Here is a 14479-nt window from a genome sequence, read left to right as displayed (position 1 = left end):
ACAATGTGACAACTACGTATTTCCAAACTGATGATTTTGAATGTGATTTTTTGATGATAAACAGAAGGATTAAGTGTTCCTTTATGTGTTGAGAACATTTTTCTCTTCCTTAAGCTTGAAGGGTTTAAAAACCATCTCTGATTAGCGGGAAAATGCTTTGTCACAAAGCTGAAGACAGGGCTGTTTTTGGGACACAGGACAGCGACGCCACAAACATACGATGATCTTATAGAGCACGATGCATTGCTGTCGACAGCATATAGTCAAAATTAGCTCAACCTTAAATAGCTACAGCAGTAAAAAGCAACGTACACAGTAATGCAGCTGTAATATTAATCCAGAAACATCACCTGACATCAAAACACTGACTGAGACCATTATATTGCACAAGGAGTACTTTTACCTTTAATACTTAAATTACATTTTGCTGATGCTTTCATACTTTTACTTCAGTGAGATTTTGAATGCAGGACTTGGAAGTGGAAACAACCTGTGTTATTCTGTTAATGGTGGTTAGCAGAGGAGGCCACATGTACCTACCTAGCAATCCTAAAACCTGGCTCTGGCTAAAGGAGGCACTTCCTATGTTCAGCCTCTACAAAGCAATATGCTAGATGCCAGGTATTTTAACACACTTTCATTGCTCACGTTTATGGAAAAGAACTTATGATGTACAAATTAACAGTTACTATTTACAGCGCCTTGTGAACCTGGTCTCCTGCAGCTTTTGTGATGAAGGGTTTTGGGCTTTCCATTGGAACCAGATGTTGGGCAGCAACGTAGCAGTAGGCACTTTTACTTTATTGGAAAGGTGAGTCATTACAAAGGAAAATAAATTCACAAATAAACAGCATGAAGACTGCTCTGTCCTGTGCAGGTGGCTTTGCCCAGTGAAATCATGTTTATTGGAGTTCGCTAAAATTAGCAACAACTAGGGTAGCTAGGATGTATTCTGGGGAGCAACGATCCTGTCGACATCGTTGCTTCGGAGGCTGAGATGGAATAAGTCTGATGTAATACTGCATGTGTAATTGTTAATCCTTCCAATATCCGCAGTGCTAAACACACTTATTGAACATTTTTATAACTTATGTGAGACCAGCAGCCTCATAACACACATAAATGTATAGACTGTATGCCTGTGTGCATGCATACACACACACAACCATGCGTTCAAAGATATATTGCACACACAAGCGCGCACGCACACACACACACACACACAAAAAAACACCACCAGAATGCCAGACAAACAGAAATGGAAAATAACGACGTGCCCGGATCATAGCCTCGAGTGGCTAATGAACCCCCTGGAGGATCTAGCCTCTGTGTATGAGGTGAGAGGGTCATTCCCATGTTTATTCAGCAACAGTCCAATGAGCCACCACCATCTATTGATTGAACTGATTATTCTATGTCTCTCTTGTGACGGGACACATGCATGACAGATGAACCCTACTTGGGCAGGTCACATTCGATGTAATCTCATTGAATCTGACGGCTGATGTGGTGGGCCAGTTTGCATGATCCCCACCGCGGCTGTGTTTGCGAATACGCTGACATCTGTGGCTAATGCCTCAACACTAATATGAGGTGCTCGGCAGGGGCTGTCAGACACGTAAGCTGTCAAGTGCTGTTTGGACAATCCTTGTGACTGCTTCCATAGGAGAAAACCATCCGGGTGGTAAATGCTAAACATAGTAATATGCCCAGGTATCTGTACTTAAAGTGGTATTTCACTGGCAAGCTACTCCTCAATATTTTGAAGCAATCATGCTTTAGTGCTTTTTATTTGGGAGAATGTTGCAATTTTTTTTTTTTTGCATCTTGCCTCATGCCATAGAGTGCTCAACCAGTCAGAGGGGATGGATGGCACTCAATACATGGAAGAAACCTCTGCAGAAGACCCTTTAAGTTACATTATGACTCACTATGGTGTCCAATCCCCAAGCCATACCAAACTGTAATGTAGGCTCTCTCTGTTTTACCATTTAAAAGTTTAGTAAGATCACAGGTCCTCCTCAGCACAGATGGGAGTATGTGACAGGCCATCTTAGCCACATACCCTTAGACAATGCAGGCGGGGCTGTAAAAGTTGATATCCTTCCAAATGCAAACCAAATGTAGACATCATGCACCTTAAAATGTCATGCATTCAACACAGATGGCTATAAAAAAAAGGTGGCAGGAAGTGAGGGAATGACGTGCAGGATTTCTCACATTGATCACGTGAAGTTAGTCCAACCCTCATACGGCTCAAAACAGACTGTCATTGGCAGAGACCCATCTCATTAGTTATAAACAGTAACGTTGTGCAACATGTATCTTAAGGGAACAGTTTGCTTATGCATATAATCAGTGAATTTAATAACTGCATCAGAGATGAAGTGGGGCTAGACATATAACACTCAAGTCCATTCTTCCATCATTAGCAATGCTTACATTTATGTCAAATTAGAGAATATGTAAAAAAAAAAAAAAAAAAACACTTACACAAAAAAACACTTCTATTCCTCCAAAACAGTAAAATAGAAGTAATATTCTAAATATCTCAGGATTGCATCTCATGTCTCATTGGTTTCACTCTAATACAAGTTATGACATTCTTGTACCATACTGAGCTGGAACATGAATGCATAACAGTTTTAGTATGTTGGCTGAATTATTTCAAAGAGAGGCTTGACTAAACACGCTGATCTGTAAACAACTCAGTTCAAATATATGAGCCAAAGATCAAATAGGCAAGACAAGGTAAAGACATGTAGAGGGAAAGCTCAGCAGCAGACTAATCAGCCCCCTCCAACACTCACACAGCAGATCAATGAAAGACCCGGGGCCTTGGGCCTGCACTATATTACACACCAAAACTTCATATTCATTCATTGATTTTACTTTTCAGAATAGTATATCACTGAACTCCAATGGGAGCGAAAAATAGACGAAGGGGCTGAGGTCAAGCCTCGCGTGGACGAATGTTTGCACAATATTGATGGCACACGCGGAAAGAAATGACTAAATATCTGGATCAATAGCTAGTTTCCCTAGCCACGACAGGTTGTTCCAGATGGAAATATATAAATACTTCTTTATGGCTACTGGAGTGGCCCTAACGAACAGGGCTAAATGCCCCCCTTAAGGTAAACTCTTTGATTAGCCAGGGCCAGAGGTGACAAGAGGGGTCTGCTGATGCTACAGTGCCATGCTTCCAATGGGCTGAGGATACTAATGTACACAGGGGCCCAGTAAAGGGGCCAAGCCTATGACAGGTCACAAGCCTTGGGCAAAGTGCTGTGTGCTACCTGACCCTCCTATTCATTTATAATGATGATGGGCCCAGGCGACACCAGTCTCAGTCATGTTCAAATAATGCAGACCATGAAAAATGTAGACAGTAAGAAACGGGGGGGGGGCACTATAATTCGGCCTAAAGAAACAAATTTGCATGTCGAATTATGTTAAAATGTAAAATATGTAGAGCACTTTGTTATCAAACCAGGTCAACAACCTGGTGAAAATCTTCATCCTTCATCCATCCTACTGATGGCACAAGAGCTGCCAATTCTTATTTACAGCACAACACAATTACTGACATAAAACACAAAATCTCCCAGCTTCCCCTGCTCCACAGCGGCCAATGGGGCCATAAAAAGGGAGGAACCGCATCATTGCCTATTCCTTAATTAAATGAAACCTGCTAGGTTCATTTGCCTCCTTTCTTTTTACACATTGAACTGGCCAGCCCACTGCTCAAGACCTCCCAGACGCCATCCCCGCTTGGCCCTAAATCATGACTGGATAAACAGCCTTGTGGGTCCCCGCTGGACACACAGTGGCCGCCCAGTGGCAGGGCCAGAGCAGGGCATGCGGTGGATCGACACCTAGCCAGCGATAAGTAATTCTGTAGAGGATTAGCAGCATGATAGCCTGATCAATACTGTGTACTCAGGCCATTAGGAATGCAGCGAGGAAATGACCCCCTCCGGTAATAAAGCAGGGCATCTGGGTTCTCCTTCATTTGCCAGCTCCATTAGTGTAATGGCATCATTATCTGCCACAGCCGTATTTTTCTGAGGCCTGGCTTTTCCACAGCTCGACCGGCGGGGGTCTGATGGAGCTGTGAGAGCCCCCATGCCGAGTGTTCCCCTTTCTACCATTCTACACGGAGCCTCGGTGTAAATCTAGCTCGGCTGGAGCTTATGTGCTACCCTGCCTTAGGTATCCATGCCCATGTTTTATGTCAGCACCCAACACTATTTCTCCATTATTGGCTCATTAATAGAGCAAGTAGCATGTAGCTTGGGTTAAAAGGGAGAAAAAGATGGCCGGCAGAGCGCAAAGCTGCTGAATGTGCTGAATCTGACACCCCCCTCTTGCTAAAACACCAGGCCTGACATGACAGGACGTCGGCATTAGTCGCCATAAATCGTTTCCTTTACACTAATTCACCAGCTAACATTTTGTGTGTGAGAATTGATTAACCATGTCTGGATGTGTGGCCACATAATCAGCTTTTACCTCGGTAGTTGTTAATTTAACAGAATTGCCGAGGGAAACACAAACCATTTTAATGAGTGTTCAGAAATTAAATACCCTAAACAGCTTGCACTAGATGCCACAACCAGAGCAAACCAATGAGGCTGATCTAAGCAATGGGCCGGGCTGAGCCCAGGACCTCGCAACATCTGGTGACCCTGTGTGATCATTACTTAGCCTGCCGCTCACACACACACTTCCTGTTTCGACACAGCACTTTATACTTGTCATCACTGTCCAAATGGTGAGCTTGCATCAAAGACAGCATTAGAACATCGGGTTAAGGGACAGGGCCAGTGCTGTTTTCACACTTGCCAAGGCATGTGTGGAAATTCATCTTGTGATGACAATCTTGATAAAACATACTGAAATATTTTCAGTTGAATGTTGCTATGGTGAGGAAAATCATGAAAATATAGCTACTTGAGAACCGAAAGCAAAGCATAGTGTGGTTGTGGGCCGACAGTTAGTGTGCCAAACAATGTCTGATGGGAAAAAAAAGGAAAAGTCCAATTATTTCAGATTTTAAATTTGAAAAATGTGAATTAATGTGGATGGGGTGTGATGAATTCTCCCTGGGTAGGTAGGCCAATGTCCTATATATATATATATATATATATATATATATATATATATATATATATATAGGCTATGATATTATATCCCACCTGTCAGTAAATTACACTGACTCGCTGTGGTGGGATTTTCTCAGGAGATTGTGTATTCATTTAGCACTAATGGTGCTTGCATTCCCTAACTCAAAACGACAGTGGGCCCATCATGGCGCATCTCTCAATTTGTGCAGCACTGCAAACACACTCACTTACCGAATAAGACAACCATCATATCCAAGTTACTACTTATCATGATAACTGTATCATTATACAACTGCTGATATTATAAAAAGTGGCCAAAATGCATGCAGCTCCTTTCTTGGCTGCTCTACAGTCATACAGTCGTTCTGCAATTACAATTCTTCTTGCTCATCCTTTTATTTATCTAAAGAGAAAGGAAGCTAAGCCATTAGGTCTGCGCAGTGCTGCCTGACTGCCTGAAGGCCAGCTGGAATGAGTTCTCTCTCTGAGCCGCTCATCTGGCCGCCATGGCTGCTTTCATAAACAGGAGGAACCACGTCCTACATAGTTTCACTGCTGTCTAACATGATCCAAACACATGTGCCACAGCAGACTGCGTCCAAGTCAGGAGATAAGAGGCGAGGCAGACAGAGAGGCAGACAGACAGACAGTATGACTATGGGCGAAAACAAAGCCCGGGATGCCTCGGGCACAGTAGAGCCCTTTCCTTCCTCTCCTTTAGTATAATCTCAACAAACAACGAAGTTATGGTTATACAGCATGCCAAAGCCTGTTTAAGCCCAGGTCAGCACGAAACACAGCTCAACGCACCAGCACACACAACAGTTGGGTCATCACAGGTTACAGACGCACCTCTGCACCTCTGTTTGCAGCATGTGAAAATAATCCTGCACACATTCTAAGTGAGATGTATGCAGGGTTGTTTTCTTATACCTTTAGAGGATCTACGGCTGACATATTAACAGAGGGTGTTATTAATGAACAGTGATCACAGCATTGGCCAATCACATCATCATCACAATCATTTGCTCTGCACCTCAGAGCTCCAGTCATTATCCAGTGTATCTATAGCAAAGCCAGCTGCAGACTGCTGGCCTGGCACCTTGCCAAATCTGAGATACACGAACTTTACCATTTGTCTTTACTGTTGCTGACCTCTTCCTGTTGCTGCTACTCAAGCAACAATTGATTCATTGTTCATTCCTCACAGCAGAATAACATCCCAAATTAAGCCTTGACGTTGCGTCTTGTTTGTTTGTTTTTAATTCATGTTGATAACTCTCTATAGCACACTTATGATTTTCACTACTCTCACAAACCTCCTATAGACTGTAACTTACATCGTGTCTCACACTTCATATGGGATGTCGCCAAGACGTTATTCTGCAAGTTACGGCTTCTTATCAGCAGTGTATTGACGTGATAAAGCACCGTTTTAATGCAACTGTAATTCTTCATTGTGGCAGACTGGGGGAAAAATGGAAAACACAATAAAGGAAACAGGCAAGGTGAGGTATGCGCTGACATCCGCGGCTTTGTAGCCTTCAAAATGCAGCCAGCAGCATCACATGAGGAGCATTAGATATTCAACGAGCGACAGGGCTTAAAAATATGCCAGACCTAACGGAGAAAAACGCTATCAATACCTTTCTTCTCTTCTCCCTCTCACTGTCACCCGATCTTTTCATGTTCCTGGAGTTGTGTTTACACTGCCTCGCTTTCATTAGGGGCGACGTTGGTTGTTGTAGTACACGACTAAACGGTGTCTTAATGTATTCTCACATTAGAAAGGGGACACGCAGGTGCGGCCGTTCGTCTTGCTTCTGCGGGCGCCCAGACGACAATATTTTCTGTCTAAAGGCGCTTTTTGTGCAGACATTGTTGGAGGAGACGCTAAAAGCGCAGCGAGGAGAACTACAGATCCCACAACAAACGCGTTCCCGTGGCGGAAGTAGTTTCAGCGCGCGCTAGATGTTGCACTGCGCAGCTGCGGCGCAGGTACAGATCTACAAACTGCACGTGTGCTGGGCAACACGGTTTTAAATCAGCGATTTCAGTTTTACAGCCCTTAAAATGGCTGTGACGTAAACATGAAACACTATCAAACAGATATGGAAAAGCAGAAGCAGCCACTAAAACACAGGCGCACCATTATCATTTCTGTTATCATTTTTTTAATTCTTATTATTATTGTTGTTATTATCTGTTGTAGTAGTGGTGGTTGTGGCAGTACTGCAGTTCAGAAATCATTTGAAAGCATGTTTTTTGAGGAAAATAATTTAATTTAAACTATTTTCTTCAAAATACCCTGGTCTTCAACGTGGATTTTCCATATGCTTCCCCCTCTTTGTACATCAAAAGCAGTGTCACTTTCATCTCAGACTATGTGTAAAAATAGCAATCATGCTTTGAACGTGCTCCAGTTCAAGTCCCGCCAGCCTCCTTTCAACTCTTGCCTGCATCTCAAATCCAGGTGTTTTTCTGCCGGTGTGGGCTTCAACCACGTCAGCCCTTTTCAACTCACGTAAACGCGCAGGGCTCATGTGGCCGCCTTTATGTATCACCCACAGTTGGAGTGCCCTCCGAGAGTTCATCCAGATTGCTCGTAACATGTTTTGAATAGTGCTGAAATGTGTTCTGGCCATTGTTCCTATCAAAGCACATGTGAAATACATGAGAGGGTTTCACGGATTGAGCGGGCGGTGGTGCTGGGAGGGCGGTGCAGGGGCGGATTGCAGGGGTCTGAAACACCTGTTACATATTACCATTACAGACTTTGATCAGTGTCTTCATTAGTTTCCTTTGTAATCTCTTTTCTTTTATGGTAGAGCTGACCCAAGTGAGCCGGGTACAGTGATTTAACGCACATGTTTCTTTCACCTGTCTTGTAAAATGCTCAAAAGCTCTCCCACTTTCAAAGATGCCGGTGTCTCTGGCATCCCTTACTAATAAACGGAGGGGGTTCTTTTGATTCCTATTTATAACCTACATTTCCTCTCCTCTGTCCTGGCCGTCCAAGGGGAGAATGTTTGAAAAATATCCTTGGAATCATTTTCTGAAAACTAGATCCATGTGCATGCATATGTAAGTTTTTTTCCACATTAACATATGTCAGCCCATAGTGCCTTTTGAGAGCTACTATCGTGGAAAAAAATCTTATGATGTTGTAAATAATTTTTTTTATTTTTTATCCTGTAATGTCAAAATCTTGCTTCATCCAACATCCATCACTCCAATCTATCATTACACTATGTTCCTTTTATGCGTCAAACTATCATTCACATATTCACACTGTCAATCATCTTTATGGTTAACATTTCATGGAACAGACGGTTCCCTGACTGACTTTTTTGGCTGAGTCTTTCAGAGCTGGGGCTCTATGAGTAAGCATAATGTATAGGGCCTTTAATGGCAGACAGGCCACTGACTTTGTCCAACAATCCCCGCACAAGCTTGGTTTTTAATTCCAGCGCTGGTGGCTCATTGGTGGATTGAAAGTCTTTGCATCCGCTATGGTTGAATGTGCACACTGGGCCCAATTATTCACAAACTTTTAAAATCATATCCTCAGCGATTGATATTTGTGGTATTCTAATGTATTTTAATAAAGTTACCATTACTTTATTGCTTTAAAGATATATTTTGACATATTATTACAAATATGCTAACTTGCATTCTTGTAAGGCGCTATATAAGAGGATCAGTACCATTCTTATATCTGCCAATGAATACTGTTTAAAGCTAAAGTCTGCAGCCAGTTAGCTTAACTTAGTGCATAGACTGGAAACAGGGATAAACAGCTAGCCTGGTGCAGTCCAAAAGCAATAAAATGTACTGACCAATACCCCCTCGAAATCTCACTAATCATCACGTGATCTGTCTTTTGCACAAAAAAACAAAGTGTAACAACAAAAAGTTGGGCCATTCAAGGTGACAAGACTCCAGGAAGTCACTGCACCTGGCCAAGACATTCTGCAGCCAAACATAACTCCCTGCAAAACCCCAACTAGACGTTTTCACACTTGGGCTGGCTGTAGCTTCATATTTTTATTGTGTTGATATGAGAGTGCCATTGATCTTCTCATCTACTCTAACCGTCAGCAAGAAGACAAAAAATCTGTCTCCCAAATTGTCGAGCTGTTCCTTTAAGTTATTTGCAGATTACTGTCATGATTTAAAGTTCAAATACTTTATTTTTGTTCTGCCGATGTCAAAATCTTCTTTAAATGTACACCACTTCATTCAAACCATAAAATCAATCCATCACTACAGTGTGTTACTTTAGGGAATGCGTCAGCCTATCATCATCATTCATATGTTCTCACTGCCAGTCATTATGACAGGAAACATGTCAGAGAGGACAAAGCTCTCTGGATCTCATTGGTCAGATCTGAGGCTCTGTGAACAATCATAACGTACAGGCTCTTTACATGGAAACAAGCCAATTACCTTCTTCAACACTGCCTGTCATTTGTCCTACAGTGAATCAGGCTCTAAAGCAGGCACCTCTCCTCTCATGTCCGACCTGTGGGGTTTAGCATAAGGCAGGGTCATCCCTGTACACACTCTGATGTGGTTTCATATGGGATGGAGGGGGAAAAAAAATCCCTTTGAACTTCTTCTATCATCATGTAGCCCTCTCGACTGGTCCGGCCAATGTGTTCGCGCTCACGATGGGGGTATGTTTTCTGTTATTGCGCGTTGCATCAGATCCGGTTGACCCCTTGTCGAGGCTCTTTTTTGTGATATAATGAGGTTCTCTAAAAGCTGGGGAAGAAGAAAAGATGAGAAGAGTACAGTGCCAGAACATACTAAAGCACAGCAGAGGAAGACAGAGGCCATTGTGCTGTGTCTGTATTAAAACCAGAGCCCACAGCCCTGCAATCATATCTCCCCCATGCTTCAAACTATTGTATGGCCTGAAAAATCAGAAATACAAGAGATGGGCCTGCTTGTGAATAATGATATCTTTTCCGACGCAGGAGTTTCTCTCGGGCCACCTAGATTTTATTATTACATTATCAAGTTAAACTGTGGCTTTCTATATGAAAGAGAGGAAGCAAACTACTGGGAAAACTAAAAACAATACAGTCAAGCTTTGTCCTGCACCACACGGGACCTCTGGTGAAGGTACTCTTAGAATTGTAAACAGCATTTTTCACTCACCGCAACTTCGGCCAGGGACTATTTTCTGCATATTGTGCTGCCTCCGTGAAGACAAGCTCTTTTTTGATTTTTATTTATATCGAATGAGCATATGGAGCAAGTATGTGCCTTCTCTGCTTGCTAACCTTCAATGCTTAGCCCTAGGAAACTGTTATTTGTCAGTGCTATAAAGCAGATTGCTGCCCAGTGGTTTCAATTAACATCAAAGAGCTCTTCGCAGGCAGTAATAGTTATATCAAAACCTGAAATGTATTATTTAGGTTACGTGCTGGAGTCCTCCAAACGATTATGTCCACGTTCAGGAGAGGGTTTTCAATTTTTGCTGAATTTTTCCACTCCATATGCTCCACCGCCTTCAACGCGCCTCTTTGAAGCACCCCCACATCACTCCTGTACAGTCTCTTTGTAGCACCAGGGTACCTGTAGGGCTCACACCCGGTGGCCTATTAGTTACAGGGCATAAAAAGTGGCAGTACAATAGTGATGGAGAAGATTAAAAGTCCTGTGTAGCTAAGTGGGTAGATTTTGGAAGTTCTCCCAGGTTTTGATATTTATTTCTCACTGGAGCCACATATAATGTGTTCTTGGGTCCTGGTACATGTATTATATTAAAATGTGCAAAATATATAAAAGGTGCAAAGTTGAGAAAAGACATTTTGAGTTTCAGGGGAGAGTTGCCTCTATGAGACCTTTTATAACGACACTCTTTCATCTTAATGTGACCACATTTCATTTGGTCTTTCTAAGCAACAACAGGCTCACTAGCAGAATGTACAAAATAAGACAATATGTCACATTTATGATTGCAATAAGAACTCATTTCAGTACAGAACATCAAAAATCAGTAAAATGTGTAAATGTTGTGAACAGGGTTAAGTATTTAGCAGCAGGTCATGTATATAAATGCCTGAGGGGCCATGCAGGTACCTATTAACAGGTGTGTGAGCAGCGTCAAACTTCAGTCAGGAATCATAGATATGGTGCTTTTGAATCTAAAGCCTTTCAGTGTGTGGGGAGCAGCTTGGAGCGGCTTACCTGATTATGTGAGATACTCACGTAGGACAGATGGTTGCAAGAAATTCAGATTTTGTTAAAAATGTACTGTTTGTAACAAAGGTGATGCCTACAGTAATCAAATGTGCATTTCACAGCTTTCACTTAGTCACTGTAATCTTTGTTAATATCATGATTTGCGTCTCTTCACTGTGGGAACAGTTTATATGAACTATTACTATTACTTTTTCCCTGTGTCTCGCTGCAGTTTTCTGCTTAACACCTCTTTGTGTTATATGATAGTCACAGCCCGTTTGGTATCCAAGCCCCATGTTGGATTGAATCTGTGGATTTTCTTGTGGATTTCATCTTTTTTTTTGTTTTGTGATTACAATTTCTGCCAGTACAATGTAGAATGATGCCAGTATTGTTGTGGTCCATGCGCTTTCACCACTTAAAACAAGTTTCCTTTCATTTACTTCCTTCAGTATGCCAGTCTCAAACCCCTCTGTATACCTTTGGCTGTTTTTTGACTAATCGCAGTTGTTAATGAAGAGGCCGGGACTGGATCAGTGCAAAGTATTTCCAACTTCAGTTTGCAATCCTACAGAGACAGAAGTGCCAGACCTGAGCAGCCTGAGCACCTGCTGTCTAGTTAATCTAACTACCGCTCTCTAATTCCCAGTGAAAAAGATTCCATCTTAAACCCTCAATGAAAGCTCTGCAGCCTTTAGCCTTTAGCTGGAATATTGTTAAAAACCTTGCAACCCCATGGCAGACGTTTAAAGTGCGCAAAGGGCCCTTTAAAATGGTTCAGAAAGTACATGCACCATTCAATACATGTTGATTAAGCCTCAATAAATGATGGCATAGCACCGCAGGAAAGAGCCCTTTGGTTAGCGAACAGAAAGAGTGTGCAGCCTTAGTCCAAGATGTGGTGCACCTCCTCGCCTGGGATCACTTCCAGACACAGAAATGAGGAAGCGCTTTGCTGTTGCTGTGATTTGAATACCATGATCACTGAGCACTTTTATAAGAAACCCATTAAAAGTGAGGTTTTGACATACAAAAGAGCCCCTCTTTTAAATCTCACGCACAATGTCAGGCTCAAAGACGTTATAAAACTCTATACGGAAGCATACATCCTCTGTGTGTGTCCTCGCGCATCATCGGGAGGGGGGTATCTTTTGTCGAGGCAGAGATGACCCGTTTCTGGAGAGGCCTGTGTTCTATCGCTCAGCACCCCGCTGCAGATTAATCACACATTTGTTCAGCATGATACAATCACCCAGGACCGGACTTAACTTTTAACAAAGACGGCCGCCTCAAATATGCTGATTTGTCAAAATACTCCATGATCTAAGAAAATAAGTCCTTGTGAATAGGACCAGCTGAGGTGGACACAATGGCCCAGTGTGACCCCTCGCACCACCTGCTCTTGACAGTGTTTATAAAGTGCCAACTCCTCTCATTAGCACTCCTATTACCCCAGAGTTATTGCAGCTCCGCAGATCAAACGCAGCCTGAGTGAACAATGGCTGAAATGGCATTAATATGATATGTAAGAGTTCAACAAATATTGGGAGGGATCTCTTTGATGGGGACTGTTTTACATTAGAGGCTTTTTTATTAGGGCTTTTCTGGTCTTTAATGCTCATGTTTTCCCCTTGAGTCAGTGTTACCAGGTTTGGGTCTTGTTGTGTGACCAGTCACTGAATTCAGTAGAAGACACACATACGGTGCACATACGGCGGCGGTTTTTAGTACACAGTCAGGACATATATTGGTAGTCCTAGAGAACAACAGTTCGGGGTCTTTTGATGTGCAAAACAAAACCCCCTCTGGGTTCATAAAGATCTTTTCTATTGTATTCTTTTTCACTGGTGCATACACACATTTGTTGAATTAATCTGCCCATTTGTTACTAATAAATGTTAAAAGTGTACGCTGATGAACGTGAAACTGATCCAAGTTTGGCGAAAGATCAAGAATTCATCTGACAGCCCAAACTGTACCCGAATTCACCAGTCTGACCACTGACATGAACACTGAAATATGTTTATTTATCCGCGCACATTCCCAAATTAGCTGACATTACGGAGCGTGCCGATGGTGACAGGTACATTTAACACTGGCTGAAAAGTTTAAATCACACCCAACTTCCCATATACAGCGCTTCTTAGCTTTCTCTTGAGGCCACCTTCACGTCTAATTACCGCTCACTCAACTGAGTGGCAGGTTGGTTTATAGTGGAACATAAGCACATTACACTCCTCTCCCAGGCCCAAACTCAAAGGTCAAGTTGAGAATTTGGTAGAAAGTGTACAGAACATAAATTCTGTCTTTTTCGGTTTGTGTTTCATTTGCATGCAGCGTTCCTCTTCTTTTCTTTCCCTTTTTCTTAAGGGACGGAGCTGCACTTCAACACAGAGTCAGGAGGACAGAAGTCCAAAAGGCATATGCAGAAAAATAACCATTTTGTTTGCCATGTTTCCATTCGCTCAGCTCCCGACTGAGACGCTCCTTGCCAGCGCTATACGTTTGTCAAGGGGGGAAGACATCAGATTTGATGTAATGTAGCAATAATTTTCTGAGCAGTTTTGAAAATCTTTTGGACGCTGTGCCACATGTGTTTGCATGTCTGTTTGGCTTGGCCAGAAACTGACAGCAGCTTCTGGTTATCCAGAACCCATTAGACGCTTTGATCCCAAATGGGCCTTGTTTCCATTTGCTGAAAAAGAGTGTTCTGTATTTGCGCTGCGGTACATGGATTGGACCTCTGTGATTTGTTTCTACGTGTTAAATATGATGTCTTGCAAAACCATTTTAAGGCGCACAGGATTGCCTTCATCTTCATCATCTTTCTCCATGTTCTCCCTCTCATTATAACCATCATCAATAACTGATTCCACTGTTGAAATATGACTAATAATGATTAGCTGTTTTGGGAACCTTAGTCTCTCTGGGAGTTTCTGAGGATTGTAGGATGATTTATAATGCCTGTCTATTGATCATCACTCTGAGACAGATTCACGGCACTCTGTGTAATTACTGATGTTTTGGTGATGTCATAGTGTCAGACTAACATCCTGACCTCTGAAAATCTGTATACCATACATCACAGAAGTACCACACACCTAGAGGTAATTCTTTCCATACACCTCTGACACAAAAGCAGCCTCAAGCTGAAG

General features: G+C 42.5%; 1 protein-coding gene across 1 annotated transcript in view; it reads right to left on the bottom strand.

Annotated features, from left to right (window-relative positions):
* fto (FTO alpha-ketoglutarate dependent dioxygenase) overlaps positions 1-6818 on the bottom strand; it is a 118496-nt gene extending 111678 nt beyond the window's left edge. Inside the window, exon 1 of the mRNA XM_041935434.1 lies at positions 6776-6818. Coding sequence (XP_041791368.1) covers positions 6776-6817 — 42 coding nt within the window. The 5' untranslated portion in view covers position 6818. The remainder of the gene's footprint in view (positions 1-6775) is intronic.
* Positions 6819-14479: the final 7661 nt, after the last annotated feature.

This window comes from Chelmon rostratus, chromosome 1 (genome assembly GCF_017976325.1).
Source record: "Chelmon rostratus isolate fCheRos1 chromosome 1, fCheRos1.pri, whole genome shotgun sequence".
In the NCBI taxonomy this organism is placed as follows: domain Eukaryota; kingdom Metazoa; phylum Chordata; class Actinopteri; order Chaetodontiformes; family Chaetodontidae; genus Chelmon; species Chelmon rostratus.
Note: the sequence above shows the minus strand (reverse complement) of the source record. Positions and strands in the feature narration are given on the sequence as shown.